Source organism: Aotus nancymaae, unplaced genomic scaffold (assembly GCF_030222135.1).
Source record: "Aotus nancymaae isolate 86718 unplaced genomic scaffold, 86718_ANA_hifiasm-v0.15.2.pri h1tg000046l, whole genome shotgun sequence".
In the NCBI taxonomy this organism is placed as follows: domain Eukaryota; kingdom Metazoa; phylum Chordata; class Mammalia; order Primates; family Aotidae; genus Aotus; species Aotus nancymaae.
This window is the reverse complement of record NW_026988460.1, coordinates 21,187,158-21,209,219: the sequence shown is the minus strand read 5'-3', so window position 1 is coordinate 21,209,219 and position 22,062 is coordinate 21,187,158. Positions and strand designations below refer to the sequence as shown.

Here is a 22,062-nt window from a genome sequence, read left to right as displayed (position 1 = left end):
CCTGCCACCTTTTATGCTGAGGTCAGCTATGCAATTGTATCACCCTGGACAGAATCTTATGATACTTTTCTCCTGGTAGCCTTAACCACAAGGAGAAGGAAGCATTCGTTTTACCTTAAACATGACTTACCTTCCAAACAGGCACCAGATCCCAGGGGCTCGCACTCCTTATTGCGTGAATCCTTCCAACAGTCCTGATAGGGAATTTCCTTCCCTACTTTGCTGATAAGGAGACTAAGGCTCAGAGAGGTTAAGCAACTTGTCCAGGGTCACACAGCTGAGGCTGGGCTCCTAAGCATCCAAGTTCTTGCTGTTCAGTGAGCTATAATTCATAACCTCTGGCAAATTCCATAACTAGTTGAGTACACTTACACTTGATCAAGTGGTCCCCAAGAATAGAACTCCTCTAAAAGGGATCCTGAGTAGGTTAGGAAGTTTAATTATCCCTTGTGGAGTTTTTCTGAAGGGTAGAGTGTGGGTGGGGGATTTCAGAGACCAGGGCCACCCTCTCACCACACATCTGACTTCTGTTTATGCCAACATCTTTGTGCCTTCCTACAGGTCTGGGTAGATGCTGGAACGCAGATCTTTTTCTCCTATGCCATTTGCCTGGGCTGTCTGACCGCTCTGGGAAGTTATAACAATTATAACAACAACTGCTACAGGTGAGCATTTCCCTGGGCCCTGCCAGCACTCCACCAAGCCCTGAGAGCCCTCCGACCTGCCAGGTTAGTTTATGTTTGCCCCACCTTGCAGGGCTCCAGGAGGAGACAGATAGGCTGTTTGTCGGCCTCCCACTACCCAAAGGTCAAAGAGTGGGCCACCATGGAGCTAGGAGTATAACAAATGCAATCAGACTCCCTTCCAGGCTGCAAAGCCAACTCCTTTCTGCCACTGGCATCTCATTCAGGCCTCAGTGCCACCTTGTATGGTAAAGAAGTATCCCAGGGTGGATAAGAGGCTTGCCCGAGTCACAGAGCTAATACATACACCAAGGGCCTTGTTCTCCTGCCTGCTCTTTAGAAACCTGCTTCCTGCTCCTTTGTACTTGACTGTAGGGTCCTCTTCTGCCCCACCTGGGGCCAGTGCCCCACCTTGCCCCTCAGCCTAACGTGTCTCTCTTGGCTCCTGTAGCTGGCTGCACCACGGCTGGGAGGGGGTTCAGGTGGGGAGGTGAGCCCTAGGCTGTCTGACCCTTGGCTGCCTGGCTTCTCACACCTGCAGCTTGAGTTCTACAGCAAGGCTGAGACCCATGGAGGGCAGGGGACCTGCCCGAGGTCACCCAGCAGTGCGCAGGGGACGTGCTGATTTAGGATGATGGTCGGTCTGTTAGGGTTTCTGTCTACTGGGGTCTCTGCAACCCTGAACTCAGTACCTGGTACACGATAGGTTAACATTTCATGGTAGATGGACAGTGCACCTCTTCCTTAGAGTCTAAGAGCTCCTTAAGGAGGGATAAGACCATGGAACAATGATAGTGCAACAGTCCCTTATCACAGAGTAGAGGAGAAAGGAAGGTGTTTTTTAACAAATGGTTCTGAGATAGGATAAGTACTTGAGGGAAATAATCAAATTAGATTCTCATATGTTTCCACCGTAATAAGTGTCAGATTGATTCAAGAGTTAAATATTTTTTGAAAGGAAACCGTTACACGTAGGAATGAAATACTGATTTCAGAATGGGAAAAGATGTAGAAAACATCAAAAATAATTAAATCACAAAAGAACTAAGTGACAGATTGGCCCACTAAGTGACAGAATGGAGACATTCTAAATTCCTGGAAAGAAACACAGAAAACTATTCCAAGTAGCCACCTCTATAACGTGAGACTGGAAAGTCCGAGGTGGGGAGATGGGCTTTTCTCACTTCTACCTTCTGTACAGCTTAAATGGGTTCATTTTGTTTAGTTTCTTTTGTTTAACTCTGAGTACATACTGCTTTTATAATTTAAAAAATTGTTAATGCAAATATCTACGTTATTTTATTTCCAAATAAAATATGAAAATTTTCTATAAGATTAACGAGCATTCCAGCAACATACAATACTCAAGGGGTTTGTATCCACAATATATAAAGAATACAAACAGATCTATAGGAAAAACACTAAGACACCAATAGAAAAACAAGCAACACACTCTTAAAATATTGAGAGTGTTTTTCCCAGGTCCTGTTCAGCATAGGTGAGGGCAGGTGAGCAGGTCATGTCATACCCTGCTGGTGGGACAGGAACTTGGAGCTAACCACCACATCACTGGGTTATCTTGTGGCTCAAGTGGCACCACACATTTGAAAGAACTTTTGTCAGTGATAACATCCCTCCACATCACCCCATCTTCAAGACAGAGAAAGTGAAGCAGTGCCTGGACTCTGACCGGGGTCTCTCAGTGGCCATCCTGGCCTCCCTGCTACATGCTTTCTGAGAGCTAGCTTAGCAGTCACGTTATGAACTCACTTGTTAAGTCAGCAGTGTTTACTGTGTGTCTACTAAGTGCGAGGCCCTGGAATCGGTGCCATGGGAGATACAGACAGCAGTGGTGCAGGCTATAGAGTTTTCATTTGGAAAATCAAGGCAATGGGGAAGTTAACATGGGCAGGTCCGACATGCTGAAAAGAGAAACTGTTGTAGAATCCAGTTGTAGAATCCAGAATCACATGCCATCAGGCTGCCGTGAGTTCTGCTCCTAGAGGTCTTTGGGTGACAGCTATTTGGGTGACTGGATGATGACGAGATGCTAGATACGGACAGTCAGAGCAGGCTGTCCAGAAAAAGGCATCCAGGTTTCGTGGAGGATGTGGGTGTAGGGGATGAGAGGTGAAGCACTTTCTCAGCCGTGACGCAAAATGTTAACCATGGACAAGGAGAGGCACCCAGATAAGAACAGCACACACAGGCTTCCGGGCTGGGCCAAGTCTGCCCCCTCAGGATACCGGAGAGGGTTACTGTCTGTGTACAGTATCACCCCATCGCTGGCTTACGGTCAGCATGGGGACCTCTATGCTGGGCCCTTGAGAGATCACTTGGTCACTGTCCCCTCCAGCTAGGCTGTCAGCACCATGAGGACGTGGGCTGGATATTCTTGTTCTCTGCTGCATCCCTTGTACTTAGTTTAGTGCTGGCTTATATGCAGGGAAGTCAGAATGAAATCACCCCACTACACAAGCAAGGAGACAGCAGCCCGTGGAGCTCGAGTCCCTTGCACCTGCTCACGTTGTCAGGGATGGAGCGTGGCTTTTCACCTGAGTCTTCCTGACTCCTGCACTCCTATTCCTCACTACCAGGGATAGTCAGCTCTTTCTCAACTACTGGAGTTGAAGAGGGTTTGGTCAAAACTGCCTTGTCTCCAGCCTGTGTCTTGAGGCAGTGGCAGCTTCATTCCCCACTGGGTACGTGGATGATGTGTGCTGTCAGCCATGGGTCCCTGCTGCTTCCCCCTCCAGCAGGCAGGGTTTTATTCCACTCTCCCATCAGCAGAAGAAAGCAAATCCCCTGGGTGGCAATGCAAAATCAAAAGGTTCATTTTATTTCCTTTTCCAAATTGTTCTGCAAGTGGGTCTTCTCAACTCCGATGGAGTAAATTAGTACCCTCTCTCCTGACAGCATAATAGCTTCTGGAGGTCTTAAAAGTCCAGCTCAGCTCCTGCCGACTTCAAAGCACTGTTACATAAGCTTTTTACCTAGACATGGGATCTGGGGAAGGAATTAGAGGGATGGAAATGGAGCAAGCCAAGCAGGGACAATCCTCACTTCCAAAGACACCACTAAGCTTTGTCTCCTTGAAGGGGTGAGTGTTCTGGGGGCTGGAGGGGAGGAGGGACAGGTCCCTAAAGAGCTTCTCCGTCTCTCCTTCTGTCTCTCCCTAGTGTGAGGAGGTCACTCAGGAGGCCTCTGCAGGAAGATGGGAATTCTTTAACAAGGGACATTTGTTTTTCAATACCTGTGTGGATGCCCAGAGACAATTTTTTAAAGTCAGGATTTGTTTGTCTTAATTCTTAGGGTGCATCATTTTTGTTTAGCTCCTAGCAAAAGCATGGGTTTTGATCTATGTGACTCACCTCCTTCAGCCTCAGAATTCAGTGAAACCTAGCCCAGGGCTGGTACATTGCAGGTCCTGAAAGCATCACAGCGGGGATTCTAGAATGGAGAGGATGTAGACAAAAGGCTTTCCTCCCCCAGTATCATCCGATGTCCATGGTTTGATAAGTCAGGGCCATTTTGCCTAAGACTTCAGGAAACAGACACAAGGAGCAGATGTATCCCAATCTTAGGAATAACTCTGCCCTTACCTGGGCATAGCTGAATTTCTTTTTAAGCAGAGGTAAATCAGACTTGCAGATAAAGTCCCCAGTCATACCAGCCCAGCCAGCATTCACAGTGCCAGACAAATTATTTAAAGGGACCTGTATCAGTTATCCATGGCCATAATACCACTGTGTAACAAACAACCCCAGCACACAGGGGCTGACCACAGCAAGTGATTGCTTATATTGCTCACAAGTCTGCTGGTCAGCTGGAGAGACTCTCCTGCAGGCTGTGGCTTGAAGGACCCTGGGTTTGGCTCCAGGGTCCAAGCCAGGCTCAAGTCAGCTCCACGTGTGTACATTCTCTGGTCCAGGCTGAAGGGATAGCAGCTCCCCTGGGGAAGTTCTCATGAAAAATCACAGAAATGACATAGGACACATTCAATCATGCAAGCACATCTCAAGCCTCTGCTTGTGTCACATCTGCTAACATCCTGTTGTCCAAAGCAAATCATGTGGCTAAGCCCAAAGTCAGTGGGGGTAGGGAAATATACTCCACCCCAAGGAGAAGGTTGTGAGAGTGATTCCTCGCTGAATTCCTAGCACAAGGCCAAGAGATTCTGTTAGTCAAACACCTTGTTGTATAACCAGTGAGATCAGGTTTGAAGAAAAAATATTGCAGGAGGAATTGGAATCCAAGACTCTTGACCACCAGTTCAATGCTCTCTACTGTGCCCTTGATTCCTAGGGTCATTGCAAGGCAACAGGGTGTTACAGCTATGAACAACATTAATGTAACCTTTGGTTGCATTATAAAAAGTATGATGTTAGGAGAAGAGGAGGTGAGAGTCCTGCTGTGTTATTGAGACTAGTTCTGGATATGACAATTGAGGAGGGACTGGATAAGCTGGAGTATATTACAGATTTCAAGCACAATAAGGAATTGGTAAGGGAACTGATATGTTTAACTGAGAACAAAAAACTCAAGGGGCTATAGGGCCATTATCTTCAGATCTCCCAAGCCTGAAGGAACTCCAGGCTGTTTTGGAGGGTAAAGCTAACCTTATCAGAGAGAACAAGCTAGGGTGAATACAATATGAGAAAGTTCTCAGCACTCTAAGCAGTAAGTGCTGTCCAACAAGGGGAAAGCACCACTGGAAAAAGTGGCCAGCTCCTCGTGCCTAGGTGTGCAAGCAGAGGTCAGCTGGCCACCCGCAGGGATGCCATGAAGGCTAGTCATGCCTCTGGCAGGAGGTTGGACAAGGCCACTGGGTGGTTCCGCCCCTATAAAATGGGGCATTGACACAGCTTGTCAATTCTAAGTGGGTGACTTCCTGACTTGGTGATCTTAGGATGCCAGGCCTGAGGCAGGATAGGCCAGGACTTGAGGTTACCATCTTCTTCATCTTGACAAAGCTTCGTTGTTTCTAGTCTGATTTCTCCTGGGTCATGACTTAATGTTGGTGCTTCCTAGCTGGTGAGTCCCTCCCAAGAACAGGGGACAGTCACTGCTCCGATAAACCTCTCCATGCAAAGGTTCAACCTGGAAGGGGCTACTCTGTCACAGCAGCAGAGCAGAGACAGACTGAGGTCTGGCAGACGCTGCTCCAGTAAACAGCTTGGCCAGGATGAATGTCACCAAAAAGCCTCTCCCCATGCCCCCCAAGGCTGCCAGAGTTTCAGGTGCAAGGCCCATGGCTGCTCCCATGACTGAGAAGCTCCCATTTCTCCTACGGAGGCTTCTCCTGCCTGCCTTGCTTTGAGCTCCCAGGAATCCTTTCCCAGGCTTTCTCTCCTACCAGGGACTTGGAGGAGTATCGGTATGTCTTGGAGTATTTTCACACTAGTTCCGTATTTTCCCCTGAGCCAGCCTCCCTTCCCACCCCGGCTCCATGCTCCTGGTTCGCAACCTACCTTATCTTCTAGAAATTCAGGAGAAACTGTGTGACCGTGGGCCAGCCACCAAACCTCTCTGAACCATGAGTGCTCCATCAGGAAAATGGAGCTGGCTGTGCCTGCACTTCCCTGCCTGCGCCACAGGACAGCCGTGGTGCTCAGGTGCAGAACGCTGGAGCCATGCACGGGTTCTGCCCACTCTGACCCGTGTGCCTCTCACTGCTTCCCCACAGGGACTGCATCATGCTCTGTTGCCTGAACAGCGGCACCAGCTTCGTGGCTGGGTTTGCCATCTTCTCAGTCCTGGGTTTTATGGCGTATGAGCAGGGGGTACCCATTGCTGAGGTGGCAGAGTCAGGTAAGTTTGCCAAAGGTGGGGATGGAAAAGGCGGCAAGGGAGGCCGGGAGTGATGGTCATCATGGAAATGTGATCTTCCTCCTTGGCTGATGCATCTCCTGGATTCAGGCCTCAGAAAGGGGCCCCACCGTTCATCCACAATCCAGGATCCTGGGATTACCTAAGAGGAAAGTCTCGAGACCTCCTTCCTCCCAAATCCAAGGCATCCCCAAGTTTTGTAGATGCTGTCACCCACTTCATCCATTCTCCCAAGCTCCACTGTCTCCCCACAACCCCGGGCCACCATCACCGCCCACTTGGATGGCTCAGGAACCTTTCACTGGACTGTCTGCCTCTGTTATTATCCCTTCCATTCTATGCTCTACCCTGCAGTGGGTTTTTTGTTTTTTTTTTTTTCAAAATGCAAATCTGAACATGTCTTCTCTGATGAAAAGCCTTTCTGAGCCTCTCATAGTGCTGGACTCAGGATGGCTACAGGGCCCTGCATTGCCCAGCTCCTGTGGCCTCAGCAGCCTCACCACCCACCTCATTCCCCCATGCTCACTCTGCCCCACCACAGCGGTCTGTTTCACTTCTGCAACTTAACTCTCCTGTCTTCCTGCAGGGCCTTTGCACATGCTTCCCCTTTGCTTGGAGAGCACCTCTCCCTCCCTCCCTTTCCCTGTTCTAGACATAGAATCACCGTGAGTGTGGCAGCCTTAAGTATAGATTGACATGTATTTGTAGCAAACCCACCAGGAGCAGGGTTATTATTGTTGAAGTGATTGTGCAAAATGGTGAAAAACTCTTTCCTTGATTTACATGGTGTTTGAATTTCCAGAAAATTAAGTGCATATGAAAAAGTACATAGTTTATGTTCACATGACAAATGGAGTCTAACCTCAGATAAGTGTAAATAGGTTTTCTGCCTACAAGCATGTCCTTTTTAAGAGCATCAAAGGGCATCTGGCTTCCCTGGCCTCCATCTACTCAAGGCCAGTCCTGCCCCCACTCATTGTGACAACTGACTCACCTCCCTCTCCAGCCCTGGTCCAGGGTATGGCTATTTAGGCTTGGCATGTACAGTCAGGGGAACACCCCTCTGACCCGACCCACCAAGATGGGCCAGGCCAGGGCGTGTGGATGTCAAAGAAGGCAATGAGCTCTGCTCTGTGACTGCTCACAGTACACCTTGCTCTTGGTCATGTCTATCAGAGATGCAGGGGTCTCTGCTGAAATCGGGGTTCCAAGCTAGACCAGAGGATATGAGTATAATCAAAGCTGTCAATGGCTGGGCACCTACTCATTGGACAGGAACTGTAGCATACGTCATCTCATATGATGCTCAGCTCAACCCTCTGAAGTGGCATTTTTGCTACCGCCATTTTACAGATGAGGAAACTGAGGCTCAGGGACATGAGGTCACTCAACTGAAGACACACAGACTGGAAGCAAGAGAGCTGGAACTTAATCCAGGCCATCTGGCTGTCAAACTCATTTACTTGCCACTCCATCCCACTGTGGCCAGAGCACCTAGCCCCTTACAAAACACCCCTGCATCTTCCTCACGTTCAACCACAGGCAGCCCTGCAAAGAGGGATCATTACCTTCTCAACAGTAGCGTTGCTCTCTGTGAGAATCCGTGTCCTCCTCTGTAACGTGCACGCCCTGGAACTCCCTCACACTGTTGCGTGGGACAGGGTATCTACTGCACTGTTGTTTCTTGCTTTATCATTGCTTCCATTTTGGAGCGGAGTCCAAGAGAGGAGTAACAGGAAGAAAAGAAGCCGACTAAAATTACATTTTGGACTTTTTCTTCTGTCAAATGGAAAGAATACTCATTTTGGAAAAATAGAGAAATACAGAAAAAAAAAATTCAAATCCAGTGCAACACCTTGGTGTTATCCCGCTAGGCTTTTTCATACATATGTAGCTATAAGCATGGTGATCAAAACTGGATCAGATATCCTTAGCATTATGTAGGCTGAGTTCTTTCATTTATAATAAAGCATGAGCAGCTTATTCCTCAGTAAAAATAGATCATTATCATGAGTTTTTTTTTTTTTTTTTTTTTTGAGACGGAGTTTCGGTCTTGTTACCCAGGCTGGAGTGCAATGGCGCGATCTCGGCTCACCGCAACCTCCGCCTCCTGGGTTCAGGCAATTCTCCTGCCTCAGCCTCCTGAGTAGCTGGGATTACAGGCACGCGCCACCATGCCCAGCTAATTTTTTGTATTTATTTTATTTTATTTTATTTTTTAGTAGAGACGGGGTTTCACCATGTTGACCGGGGTGGTCTCGATCTCTTGACCTGGTGATCCACCCGCCTCGGCCTCCCAAAGTGCTGGGATTACAGGCGTGAGCCACCGCGCCTGGCTCTATCATGAGTTTTAAACATTGTGTGGCATTCGACTGAATTGATGCACTGGAATTCTCTGTAGCACTTGTCAGGCCCTAGGATAGTTGTGTTTCATATACTACCTCATAAAATGCTCCTGGCACTTCTGCAAAGTAGGTTTTACCAGGGCCTCCACTCATGGCCGTGCAGACTGTGCCCTGCACAACTCCAGCAGGTGCTGTTCACACAGCAGTCCTAGCTTTTACAGTGCCTATTACAGACAAGGATCTTGTAGCTCAGAAAGATGAGTGGTTCGTCCGAGAGAATGTAGTCAATAAGCAGTGCAGCCTGGATCCAGTCTCTTTTACCTCGCTTTCTTGTGTTGCTGTTGGCGTCAAGCAGGAAAGCCTGCTCTGTGCCCCTCGTTGGGGGTATGGATCACACCACGACCCTCTTTAGGAGTCTGCCAGCTGGAGAAAATACAAGTTACAGCTAAATATGTAGTCACCTTATCTTTCTCAGAAGAACCTGGGCTCACTTCCTGAGGCATGCTTTTTGGAAAATACTTAATTAGATGCCAGAACACTCAGTGGGAGTCCCAGAACACCTTGGAAACTGAGCCAGGGAGACAGAATGTACTTCTTGCAGGCCTCAGATTTTGTTCTGTTCTAAGCCTAGTGCCTGAGATTTGCTGACCTTCCCTGCATGTCCTGCAGTCTGTCTCTCTGATGCTCTTACACACAGGATGCTCTCTTCCAGGGGAGAGATTTTACACAGCTTATAGTTGGATCTTGCTTCTTTAATCAGTCTGATAATCTCTTAACTGGAATATGCGGCCCATTTGTATTTTGTAATTATTGATATGGTTAGGTCCTGAGGTCTGTTTTAGGGCAGAAAATGTCAGAATAATAATCAGAAGTAGAAAGTGTCAGATGTGTGGTGGAAGTGCAAACTGATACGTTATTAACTTTAATAAGTTATGATGTATAGTCTTGGCCCAGTTGCTTAGAGAAAAATAATAAAAAGAGGTAGAGCTAAAAAGCTAATAGATGAAACAAAATTGAAAATTAAAAATGTTGATTAACCCAAAAGAATACAGGAAAAGTGCCACAGAGTAAAATTAAGCAAAATAAGCAAACAGAAACAGAAAACAAATGCAAAATAGTAGATTTAAACCCAACCATATTAATGCTTATATTAAATTTAAATGAAACCAGATACACCAGTTAAAGGACAGAGATTATCAGACCAGATTTTTTTTAATAAGACCCAACCATAAAATCTCTAAAAGAGACACACTTTAAAGAAACAAAGTATAAAAGAATAGGAAAAGATATACCATTCAAGCAATAAACATAAGAAAACTGGCTTGACTATATTAGTACTGGACAAAGTAAACTTCAAGTCAAAGAGTATTAGCAGAGATAAAGAGGAACACCTCATAGTGATAAAAGAGGCAATTCATTGAAAAGACAAAACAAACCTACTGAGTCTCTACCTGGTAGCAGAGATTTGTTATGTAGGGAGCTAAAACTAATAGAACTAGAGAGGAAAAAGCCAAATCCACAAGCGTCGTTGGAGATTTTTATACCCCTCTCTGACTAATGATAGAGCAACTATATGAAATGTCAACAAAGACGTAGAGATCTGAACAATACCTTCGACCACATTGACTTAATTGACATTTATCAAACAGTGTACTCAGTAACTGCAGAGCACAGTTCTTTTCCAGTGAACATGGAACATTTAACAAGATAGACCATATCCTATTCCATAAAACAAGCATCAGGGTATTTCAAGAAATGGAAATCCATTAATATAATGCATCTTGTGAATAGATCTAACAAAAAAAACCCCATAAGATTAGCTCCCTTGATGCTGAAAAAGCCTTTAACAAAATTTACCACCCATTTACAATATAAAATAATCAAGAAAATAAAAATTGAGGAGTACTTTTTGAAATGATGTGTGTGTATAAATGTTTTTTAAAAGCAGATATCTATAGTATCCTACCCATTATCTGAAAAAAGAAGGGGATATGAGAAAATATGTCTACTCATTTGCACAAAGAAATACAAAAAAAGGATTAACTAGAAATAAAAAAGAATGGTTACCTTCAGGGGTGGTTGGAAAAGGGGTAGAAAGAAGGGAGGAATGAGAATGAGGTAGGAAGGATGAGAAGGAACCAGTGCTGCTCTGCGTTTATCTTTTTTTTTATTAGCTCTGAGTTTTGGTAATGTTTCACATGCCGCTCAGAATAAACAATCATTATTTGTGGTGGAACCCCCAAATGGAATACAAACAGTAACAAATGAACTAACTATACTACAAATGAAAAATGTCACCAGGCTGAAGGGAATGGGGAAGGAAAAACTAACCTATGGAACTTTGAGAAACAGTATCTTGACTGGATATTGTAAGGCTAAACATAAAAATAGCTGTACTGTGTTCCTGTTAGTACAGCGGTAGGGGTTAGCAATTCTGCAACTTGTAAGTGTATATTTTAGGATTGAACAAATAGGCAAATATTTTTTAGATAATTAGTCATATTTTTCACTGAGAAAGAAGTTATAAATAAGGAAAGAAAAGATGCAAGAATGTCTTTTATTGGAATTGGAAGTATCAGTATATGAAAACTCATGATTTTCTTCTATGTACAGATAGATGTAGAAATACACGTATATATGCATGGATAAATACACATATATTTTTTATCTTTGTATGCTGAGATGGCCTACAAGCAATAATTCTCCATAGTTATGAGCACACCTAGGGCCCAGATCTTGGTTTCTGAACACCATTCCTAAACACCATCCTTCAATTAAAAAAAAACAAAACAAACAAAAAAAAACACAGAGCTCCTTGGCAAAGAAGTTGATTTCAGGGCTGGGGCAAGACAAGATGAAGCTAGAATATTTTTTGTGGTGTGAAAAAATAAAGAAGTGTTCAGAAAAAAAGGATGGAGACATGTACAAAAGTCATGGAAATCAACCTGAGGGAGCTCCCAATGATCACAACTGGAATAACTTGAACAGCAAAATAAATAATGATAGAATTGGATTGTAACCCATAGAATAAACTAAATTACCCAGGAGTCCATACTGACATATATAAATAATTGAAGAAATAAACAAATGGTGTGAAAGGACAACCATTCCTTGGAGAAGAATTCTAATTAATAAATAAAGAAGAAATGAGGGAAATACCAAATCACCAGTAGGCAAACACCATTGTAATCATGGTTGTAGGCAAGATCCGCCAACAGATGCTGAAATCAGTAGGTAAAAGTTGGAGTAGAAACAGGATTTTTTCATAATATCAAAACATTTCCTCCTCTAAGAGAGTTAACAATTACAAAGAGAAAGAGTTATGTTACAGTGGAGAAACCTAGCAGACAACAGTTTAACCTTAACTTTTAGTAATCAAGGTAAACATCAGCAGTAATAATACTGATTGACATGTACCCCCTGATATAATACACTGGGAAGGACATAACATCACTGCTGTGGTTTTCTAGCCAAAAGATCCACAACTTCAGCATAATCATGAGGAAACATCAGACGAACCCCCATCAAGAGACATTCTGCAAAACAATGACAACTCATCAAAAATGTTGAGTTTAGAAAAGACCAAAACAAGACCAAGGGACTGCCAGTGACTGGAGAAGACTAAAGGAATACAACCACTGAACACAATATGGAGTTCTGAATTAAATGCTGGAACAGATAAAAAAGGACAAAAGGAGAAAAACTGGCAGAATATGTATAAGACCTGTGGCTTAATTAATGGTATCATGTCAATATTTATCAGTTATTAAATGTTGAATGTGTTCCCCTAAAATCAGAAACAAAGCAAAGATGTGTGCTGTCTCTGCCTCTATACCTAGAGAGTGCAATAAGGCAATTAAAAAATAATAATAATTAAAAGGAAAAATAAAAATTTTCTTGATAAATGTATTGACCAAGTTAAAACTCCTAAGGAACCTACAAAATATTAAGTGAACTAAGTGAGGTCAAGGGACAAAATGCGATAAGTAAAATCTATTGTATTTCTTTACATGCTAGCAGCAAACAATTGGAAAGTTTTTTTCACATGAGACATGCTAATTTTTTTTCCTTGAAGAATATTTTTTTTAATTATTATTCTTTAAGTTCTGGAGTACATGTGCAGATCATGCAGGATTGTTACAGAGGTATACACATGCCATGGTGGTTTACTGCATCCATCTGCCTATCATCTACATTAGGTATTTCTCCTAATGTTATCCCCCGCAATCCCCCCACCCCTGCTATCCCTCCCCTAGCTCTCCCACCCTACAACAGGCCCTGGTGTGTGATGTTCTCCTCCCTGTGTCCATGTGTTCTCATTGTTCAACAACCACTTATGAGTGAGAACATGCGGTGTTTGGTTTTCTGTTCTTCTTCTCTTCACAAGACATCGTTAAGAAAATGAAAAGGCAAGCCAGACTGGGAGAAAGTATTTGTAATACTCATCTGATCAAGGATTTACATCCTAAACATATAAAGAACTCACAATCCAATAAAAAGGAAACAACCTAATGAAGAAAATGAACAAAAGACTCAAGCCGTCACTTCACAAAAGAAGACATATGAAGAGACAATAAACATGAAGATACTTAACGTCATTAGCTATCAGGGACATGCAAATGAAAACTGATATAACATCTCACTCCCACTGTAATGACACATCTTACGAGACTGACAGTATCAAGTGTTGGCAAAGAAGTGGAGCCACTGCAAATAGGAAGCATTGCCGATAGGACTGTAAAATGGCATAGCTACTTTGGAAATCAGTTTGGAATTTCTTAGAATGTTAAACGCAGGATTGCCATATGACCCACTTCTAGGTAGAATAGGCAAAACTCATCCAAGGAAGGAAAAAAATTGCATTGATGGTTGCCCAAAGTGAAGGTGAGGAACAGAGGCAAAGAGACAGCAGAGGAACCCAAGGAGACAATGGCAGTGTTCAGTAGCCTGATTGCCATGGCTTTATTGTCATGGGGTTATCTGGGCATATACACTTTTATTTAAAACTTCGTTGAACTATTGTATGTAAATTATACCTTAATGAAGCTGATCTTTAAAGTTAAAAATAGAGTTAATGTCTATTAAGCATTTACCTGCTTCAGTGCTTTTCACATACTGTGTCATCTCACTGAATTCCCAAAACCAATTTTTTTAGGTAGGACTTTATTTCTTAGCTAAGAAAACAGATGTGAGCCCAGGCCACCTGGCTACAGAGCGTGTGCTCTTGACCACTGTGCCGCAGAGCTAGACTCTCAAGTATCTGTGCTGACATTGATAAAGCTCATCCCGAGGACATGCTAACCCAGCCCTCTATGTGGAGCAACTGAAACAACGGAGTGTGGACCTGGAAATGAGAGTGGAACCAAAGGAAGAGGCTGCCAGGATGGAAGAGCATTTCCCCAGGCTGGACCCAGCCTACCTACACCACAACCACTGGGTGCCTGGTCCTTGCCTCCCCTGGGCAGACTGAGGCAGAACCGCTGGGCAGGCCTGAGAATCTGCATTTTAGTAAGAAACTGCACCATGCCCCTTGAGAACAGTAGAGACCTGTCTGGAGGAAGGTCCATGGGTCAGCCCAACCTAGGCTTGAATCCCGGCCCTTCCAAGGCCCTTGTTTGTCTCTTTCTCCCTCAACTTGCTCATCTCCAAAATGGGCATCAGCAGAGCACCAGCTGCATGGGGTGGCTGGGAAACTGAAGTGATTTGAGTGAGAGGCAGACACAGTGCCTGGCACAGAGGAGGCATTCAGTAAATGCTGGATTAAAATAGCAATGGTATGAGGGATGGGGCTCCACCCAGTGGCTTTCTCTCTCTCCCTTGCTCCAGGCCCCGGCCTGGCCTTTATTGCATACCCCAAGGCGGTCACCATGATGCCTCTCTCCCCGCTGTGGGCCACCTTATTCTTCATGATGCTCATCTTCCTGGGTCTGGACAGCCAGGTAAGGGGCCACAAGGAGGGGGAGCCCAGGAGGGAGGGGGACCCTGGGCCAGGAGACCAGACGCCACCCTTAGGAGTGGCTCCCCAGGCCCAGCTACTGTCATCTGGCCCTGGCATCAGGGCCCTGCCCACCATCCTCCTTTCACCCTCCACTTCCCTCCCAACAAACCCTTCTATCCCCCATCCACCGGGTGGGCTCCACGCTTACCCACAAATGTCTGTTCCGGCTCCTTTAAGCCTTCCCAAACACTGTTTTCCTTAGCAGAATTCCCGACTCTCAATTCACATTTAGAAAAACTTGCTAAGTACTTCTCTTCTGCTCAGCCACTCCTGCCAACAGCACTGCCTGGCACAGCAGAAGAGAGTCTCAGAGAATGGGTCCCATAGCATGCATGTCCCCATCCCAACCCAATCACTGGGGACACGGACACATAGAAAACACCTCCTCCTCCTTCCTTCATCTCTGTCCTGGATGCCACCACCAGCTCTGCCCCACCACTGCCTGCCTGCATCCATGCTCAGCCCTCCCTAGAGGCCCCTTGCTGACCTCCCTCTGCTTGGCAGCCTCCTTCCCTGGCAAAAGGGTAGACCTGGAGCTAATCATTCATCCACGCACTCAGTTTCCCTTTGTTGCCACACTGCAGAGGGAAACCGAGTGCACTGGGCTGCGCCGGGGGCTCTGCAGGCAAAGCGGTCAGACCCCCTGGGCTCCCAGGTGATGTGGGGAGATGCACCCAGCCCAGCTTATGGGGCTGCTGCCCTCATCCATGACCTGTGCCAGTCAAGTCAGTTGGCACCCAAACCCCACGCCAGTGTGTCTGTCAAGCCAGCAGAGTCTAATTTCTTCCCATGAATGGTTTCCCAGAAGCTGCTAAGCCGAATCACCGGGTGTTTTTGCTGATAATCTTCCCTTATTGTTGCTGTTGCAGGCAGAGGCCTCAGAAGGATTGGCGGGATTGGCAGCTTATATGTGACAGGCTAGGCCTGCCTGGCAGAGGGAGGCGGGGGCTGGGGCCTAGGCTCTGTGAGCCCGGGGGCCCGAGGAGTGGTACAGAGGGTGGCGGCCACTCTGCCTACCCCCACGCGTGCTGCCCTTGCTGTGTGCCTGGGATACATTCCCAGTTCATTGTCACAATAACCACATGGGCTGGGGGCTCCTGTCATTGCCTCCATTTTATAGAAAAAACTGAGGTTCAGAGATACTGAGTAACTTGTTCGGACATGCACCCGGGCCTGTCTGCCTCTTGGCCTACACGCTGCAGGTGTCTCATCAGTTTCCATCCTGGATAAACAGCCTCCCTTGCATCCCATCCCCTTCCCTAGGACCTGGAGAAAGGATGGGCAGAGCCAGCCCTTGCTGCTGAGGAGGAGCAGCTGCGAGGCTACAGCCTGGGTGTTGGCATCAAGAAGGGCCGGGTTTGAGTCCCAGCCCCACGACTTCCCACCCATGTGCCTTGAGCTAGTCACCTCGCTGCTTTGTGCCTCACTCCCTTTGTCTGCACAAGGAGTATCGGAGAGGTGAATCGGAAAGGATATGGAGCTGAGAAATGGCTCCAGGGAAGGGGAGCTTCCCAACAAGACGACTTGGCAAAAGATCCCTTGACTCCTCCTCCTCCCTCCCTCAAGGCAGGGCAGCATGGCGGGTAAAGCCCAGCTCTGGAGCAGGATCGCCTCATTCAATCCAGGCTTTGCCACTTACCGCCTGTGTGACCTTGGGTAAATTGCATTCTCTCTCCTCTGTGCTTTTGTGTCCTCATTTACAAAATGGGGATAATAATAGCACAGACTATGTAGAGACTACATGAATTAATGTGTGCTAACTGCCTAGGACAGAACCTGGCACATAGCAGGTATGATGTGCTTGCTGTGATCACTACTGTTATTAAGAGTTTAGCAAACATTTTGTGAGCCTCTCCCTCCTCTGTGCCAAGGGCCCTGAGCTAGACACAGGAAATAGACAGATGACAATGATGTGGCCCCTGCCCTCAAGGATTCCACCTGCTTGTAAGGAGACAGATTTAAGCAGGCAAGGGCCCCCAGGGTGAGGGGTGTGCTCAGGGCACAGAGGAGAGGGACGGGCTGTCCTGAGTGGGGGATGAGTGATTGGGAAAAGGTTCATGCATATCTGCCCCCACTGCCATGAGAACCAAGGAAGGGGCAGTTAGTGTCAGGATATTCAAGCTGTGTTATTAAGGGGTGGGTAGGAACTGGGCAGATACCCTGTACCTGGTCCTGTGCTCAGCACGCAGGATACAGATGCTTAGTGGCTCAAACTCAGCCGTTGATGCCTGCACCGTTTGGCTGGGGCCCAAAGACACCCAGTGGAGACAAAGAGCTGGAAATTGGCTCACCTCTGATTGCCCTCCACCCCGCAGAGGGGCCTCGCCTGTCAGAAGCAAAGGGCAGGGAAACATCCCAAACCCAGAGACCACAGAGACTGAGCAGAGCCTGCCACCAGCAGAGCAACTAACTCCCACTACAGCCACAGAAACGCCAGCCTTACCTCAAGGCCAGGGGCTGCTCTCATCTAAGTTGCTGACCCCAGAACTGTAGGCATGTGACAGGCAGCATGCGGGAGAAGCCAGAGAACTAGATTTGGAGTCTGGAGACCCCAGCTCGAGTCCTGACTGCCACATCTTTGCTGAATCATCCTAGGCAGGTCACTCCCTACCTCTGAGCCTCAGCATCCTCTTCTGTTAAATGGGCATGGCCGGAGCTCTGCTGGTGCTAGGATTACTGTTATCCTCAGGCCCCTCGTCAGCATGAGTGGGTGTGGGAATGAAGGTTTACCTGGGCCACCAGGAGCGGCCTTTTCCTTGAGTTTCACATCCTCATATCTCCCCATCCAGTTTGTGTGCGTGGAAAGCCTGGTGACTGCCGTAGTGGACATGTACCCCAAGGTCTTCCGAAGGGGTTACCGGCGGGAGCTGCTCATCCTAGCCTTGTCTGTTATCTCCTATTTTCTGGGCCTTGTGATGTTAACAGAGGTGAGTGGCATGTCCGTGCTGCACGGGGTGAAGTGGGTGTGTGATGTCAACTCCCAGCTCTGAAAGTGACCAGCTGTGTGGCCCGGGTCAGGTCTAGTGCCCTCTGCCACTCGGTTTATGCTTCCTCCTAGTGGGTCATGGTGAGGATCTAATGGAAGTTCTCATCCAGCCCTCAGCACAGTGTCTTCATGTGCAAGTGCTCAGCTAAAGGCCGCTGCTGCTGTTCACAGAGGGGAGTCAGACTCACCAGGGGAATGCTGGGTTGATCTGTCATGGTGAGCACATGGACGCCTGGGCCATCCCTAAGAATAACTTCTGGGTGAAGCGACAATGTCAGCTACTGGCCCCTATACCAGTTACCTATGAGTGGTCCTAGGTTCAAAGCAGGCTTTTCTGGGCATGTCTGAGAAAAGGCTCCCATGACGATATTGACACCTTCGGGCACTGTGTGCTCCAGCCTGGGCCTTCTGTGCATACCCCTCTTCTCATTGTCCCTGCTGTGCCTGCAGGTTAGGAGAGGTTCTCCGTGACTCCCAAATTAAGACCATCCGATAAAACCATATTTCTCTCCCCCACCTCCCATAGCCATCCTGTCAAATAAGTACCTTCTTATGTATCTTGGGAAGGTAAGATTAGGTATCTTTCTCCCCACATGCACAAAATTAATTAATTTTAAAAGCAAAAAAAACAAAAACAAAAACAAAAAATTAAAACAATCTGTTGCCTAGAAACAAGAAGAGGTTTTGTAAGAAACATGGAAAGAAATTAGGGAACTCAGAATCACAAAAGCAGCTGATGTGATCTTGAGGTCAGGCTAGAAAGCATTTGGGCTCATGCCACCTTGTTGAGTCTACTCATCCCCCCACTTCCCAACTCAAATGCTTCCTCTTCCTGGAAGCCCTCTTGGCTTGCCTTCCCTCATGCCCCCAGCCCCTAGCACTTTGTTTGCAGCTCAGTTCAGTCTCCTCCTCCCCATTACCATGATCTGTGGTCCACCTGTTCTCCTGTCTCCCCCACCAGACCTCGGGGGCCATGAGAACAGGAGCCAGCCCTTGTTTGGCTTCATGCCCTCAGAGCCAACTTGGCACCTGGCATGAAGTGGGTGCTCGGTGCACAGTGGCTGGCATCATTACCTCACCCAGTTATTGTCACATGAATGAGAGTGATCATCAGCGCTGGAGCAAATAAATGGTTCAGCGCTTCCCAGTTTCCGCCTCACCTCTCCCCACTCCAGGACACTGGGCGCTGCAGTAACAGGGCTTCATTAAGCACTGATTAATTGAAGTCTCTTGGCACAGTCTCGTCACATACAAATTGTGGGGTTAACCTGATGGGTTAAAGAGGCTAACGGACAGAGTTCCAAGAGGAGCAGACGTTGGCATGGACATCAGCAGCTTGGAGAAAGCAGGTGGTGGAGGGTGCTTCTTGGACCGCCTGCCCCAGGTGCCCCCAGCTCACCGAGTTGCTGATGCCCGACCTCTGGCTGAGGCCTCACATCTGCCCAAGGGGTGCTTCATGGTCCCCGGAGGCCATCAGGGAGCCAGCACTGCAGTCACCCAAGACTGTTAATCAGCAGGCACTTAGGCTTCACATGCCGACCTTCCACCTTCACGGAGGAATATCTGTGATCAATTGTACTGGAGAAGTTTGAATTGCCACATAGACCATGTTGCCTTGGCCTTAATGGTAATTGCTGGAAGGAATTTTCCCTCACATATACATATTTAAAGCTCAGCTCTAAGGAAAATAGGCCACAAACTTATTTTTTTCCACCGAAGCAGTGGTTAAGAGTATGAGTTCTGAAGCCAGATGACTTGAGTTCAATCCTCAGCCCTTGACTAGCAGGCTGGATGACCTGCAGCAGGTGTGGTTCCTGCTCTGTGCCTCAGTTTCCCCATATGGACAGTGGAGATAACACTAGTGCCTGTCTTGTGGAGGACCGACTGGATTAAGACATGGGAAGTGGTTAAACACAGCTTGCTACTTGCTGAATGCTGCAGTAAGGTTTCTTTATTCCTTTGTAAAGTATGATGTTCATGAGAGAAGAGCAACTGGAGGTGGGGTAGGTCTAAGGTATTAACTCAGAAAGCCAAGCAAGCCCCATACTTCACAGAGAGGGACTTCAGACCTGCTGTGATCCCCACGGACCTGAATATTCATGATAGTTGTCAAAGATGGGAGACCTCAGGCCAGGTATGGCCTGGCTCAAAGATCCATTTTGTTTTGACCTCATTGTGTTTTTTAAAAGCACAAAGTTGCCAACAATTATAACAGAAAAATTTCCCATAAAAATCTGCATTTCTGGTATCTTCCAGAAACTGTGCAAGTCTGGCCTCACAACTGAATTCCCAGCACATGCCCTCCAGAGGTGTGTGGCTAGATGGGGCTGTGCTCTCCAGTTAGCCATGGTCCCCACCACTCCCTGGTGCCACACCCAGACCCCTTTTCTCATTCATATAATCTGTCTGGCCTTGTGGGCATTGAGATGTTTCTCCCCATCTAGCTGAATATGTGAACAAGTCTCAGGGTGTGTGGTTTGTGAGTGACAGGAGGAGACCCAGGGCACTCTGGGAGCACAGAGGGGAAGCGGAACTACAGGGAAATCCCCATGGCAGACACACAGGATGGCTGGCCTTCCAGGTTTCATTCCAGCCCCTAATGCACTGTCCCGCCATTGAGACACCCTACCCCACCTGATCCTTCCTTGCTCTTTGACATTTTTATTTGCCCTGCATCTGACTGCACCCCTAAGGACCCTTATCGTATTGTAAAGATTTTCTTTGGAGACCCCTGCTCTTTCCACATCTGCAGCTGGTGTCCTTCCCCCTCCTCTCCCTTCTAGAAAACCTTCCCAGATTACCTTGGTCAGCTGAGCTCACACATTCTAGGACATCACTAAACTCAGTCATCATGGATTTGCATGCTACAGAGCTGGCCCTTGTACATTTCTTCATCCCATAGAGATGGGCCACGTACCTCCTGCATGCAAAGCCCTGGGCCAGAAACTGGGACCTAGCCCTGGACGAAGCCAGTTAGAGTCCCTCCCCCATGGAGCTCATACTCCACAGGATTTAACTTACACTTATCACCCCCTATTGTGTGCCAGCCTCGCTCCCTTCTCTTTTAAACTGTGAGTCCACAAAACATGCTATGAAGGCCCACAGGAAGAATGAGGCCAGCAGAAAGGGCTGCCTGGAGGAGGTGGCATTTGGTCTGAGCTTTGAAGGAACTTACCAGGTGAAAGGGAATAGCGTGTGCAGAGGCACAGAGGTGAGGCATCCCTTGGTCTGTCCAGGAGGGGCTGTAGGAAGGGAGATGAGGCCAAGAAGGAGGGCAGCAGCCCTGACTGGCAGGTTGAAGGGAGCCAGAGGGTCACTTTAAACTACGACGTGTTTGGTTGGATTTGCACATTCAGAGAAAGGTTCCTCTGAAAGCTGGCATGCAGACAGTTGGAGAGGTTGAGGCTGGAGGCAGGGAGGCCAGTCAGGCTGTTACACCCATCCAGGGAGGGGTGCTGAGCCTCCCCCACCTTGATTTTCCGTGTGTAGTCTCTGGCTCTTGGGGAGCTGGGAAGTGAGGGGCTGAGACAAGACAAACCATCTTTGGTCCCAGCAGCCCCCAAAGGTCAGGAAATTAGGGGACACCCAGATGGGAGGGTGTAATTTTCAAACTGGGGAGACTAGGGAGAAACAGACTCCTGGCGATGGTAGCCACAGAGCAGAGAGAGGGACCTTCCTGAGGCCAGCTGGCTGACCTTGCTTTCCCATGTGTCTATTCACCTCCCATCTATCCGTGTGTCTGTCCCCTGACCTGCAGGGTGGCATGTACATCTTCCAGCTCTTTGACTCCTACGCTGCCAGTGGAATGTGCCTTCTCTTCGTGGCCATCTTTGAGTGCATCTGCATCGGCTGGGTGTATGGTGAGTATCAGTCGAGCCTGTCCACACCCCAGCTGCTCACCAGGTGCCTAGGATCCTGGCGCTTGGACTCTGGAGGGCCCTGGTGCTCTGTGGCTTGTCTTGATCTATACTGGCCTCTTCCTTCTCTTTGAGGATTCCTCGGCCTTTTCCCACTGTTGGGACACCTTCTGCTTTCACACCTCACAGCACAGGAAGGGGTTCAGGGCTTAGGCACTGTGATCTTGGGCCATTTCTTCTGCCTCTGAGGCTCGGTTTTTCCTTTTGTAAAGTAAGAGCAGTCATCAGCATGTCTCCAAATAGGAGAAAGTGTAGCCAAGCAGCCTGCACAGTGCCTGGCCTTCTGTAGACAACTGCCTCGGGT

The 22,062-nt window shown here is 47.4% G+C and overlaps 1 protein-coding gene across 1 annotated transcript in view; it reads left to right on the top strand.

Annotated features, from left to right (window-relative positions):
* SLC6A11 (solute carrier family 6 member 11) overlaps positions 1-22,062 on the top strand; it is a 127,725-nt gene that overhangs the window by 92,352 nt on the left and 13,311 nt on the right. Inside the window, exons 7-11 of the mRNA XM_021675473.2 lie at positions 562-665; positions 6,370-6,494; positions 14,684-14,796; positions 17,645-17,782; positions 21,599-21,701. Coding sequence (XP_021531148.2) covers positions 562-665; positions 6,370-6,494; positions 14,684-14,796; positions 17,645-17,782; positions 21,599-21,701 — 583 coding nt within the window. The remainder of the gene's footprint in view (positions 1-561; positions 666-6,369; positions 6,495-14,683; positions 14,797-17,644; positions 17,783-21,598; positions 21,702-22,062) is intronic.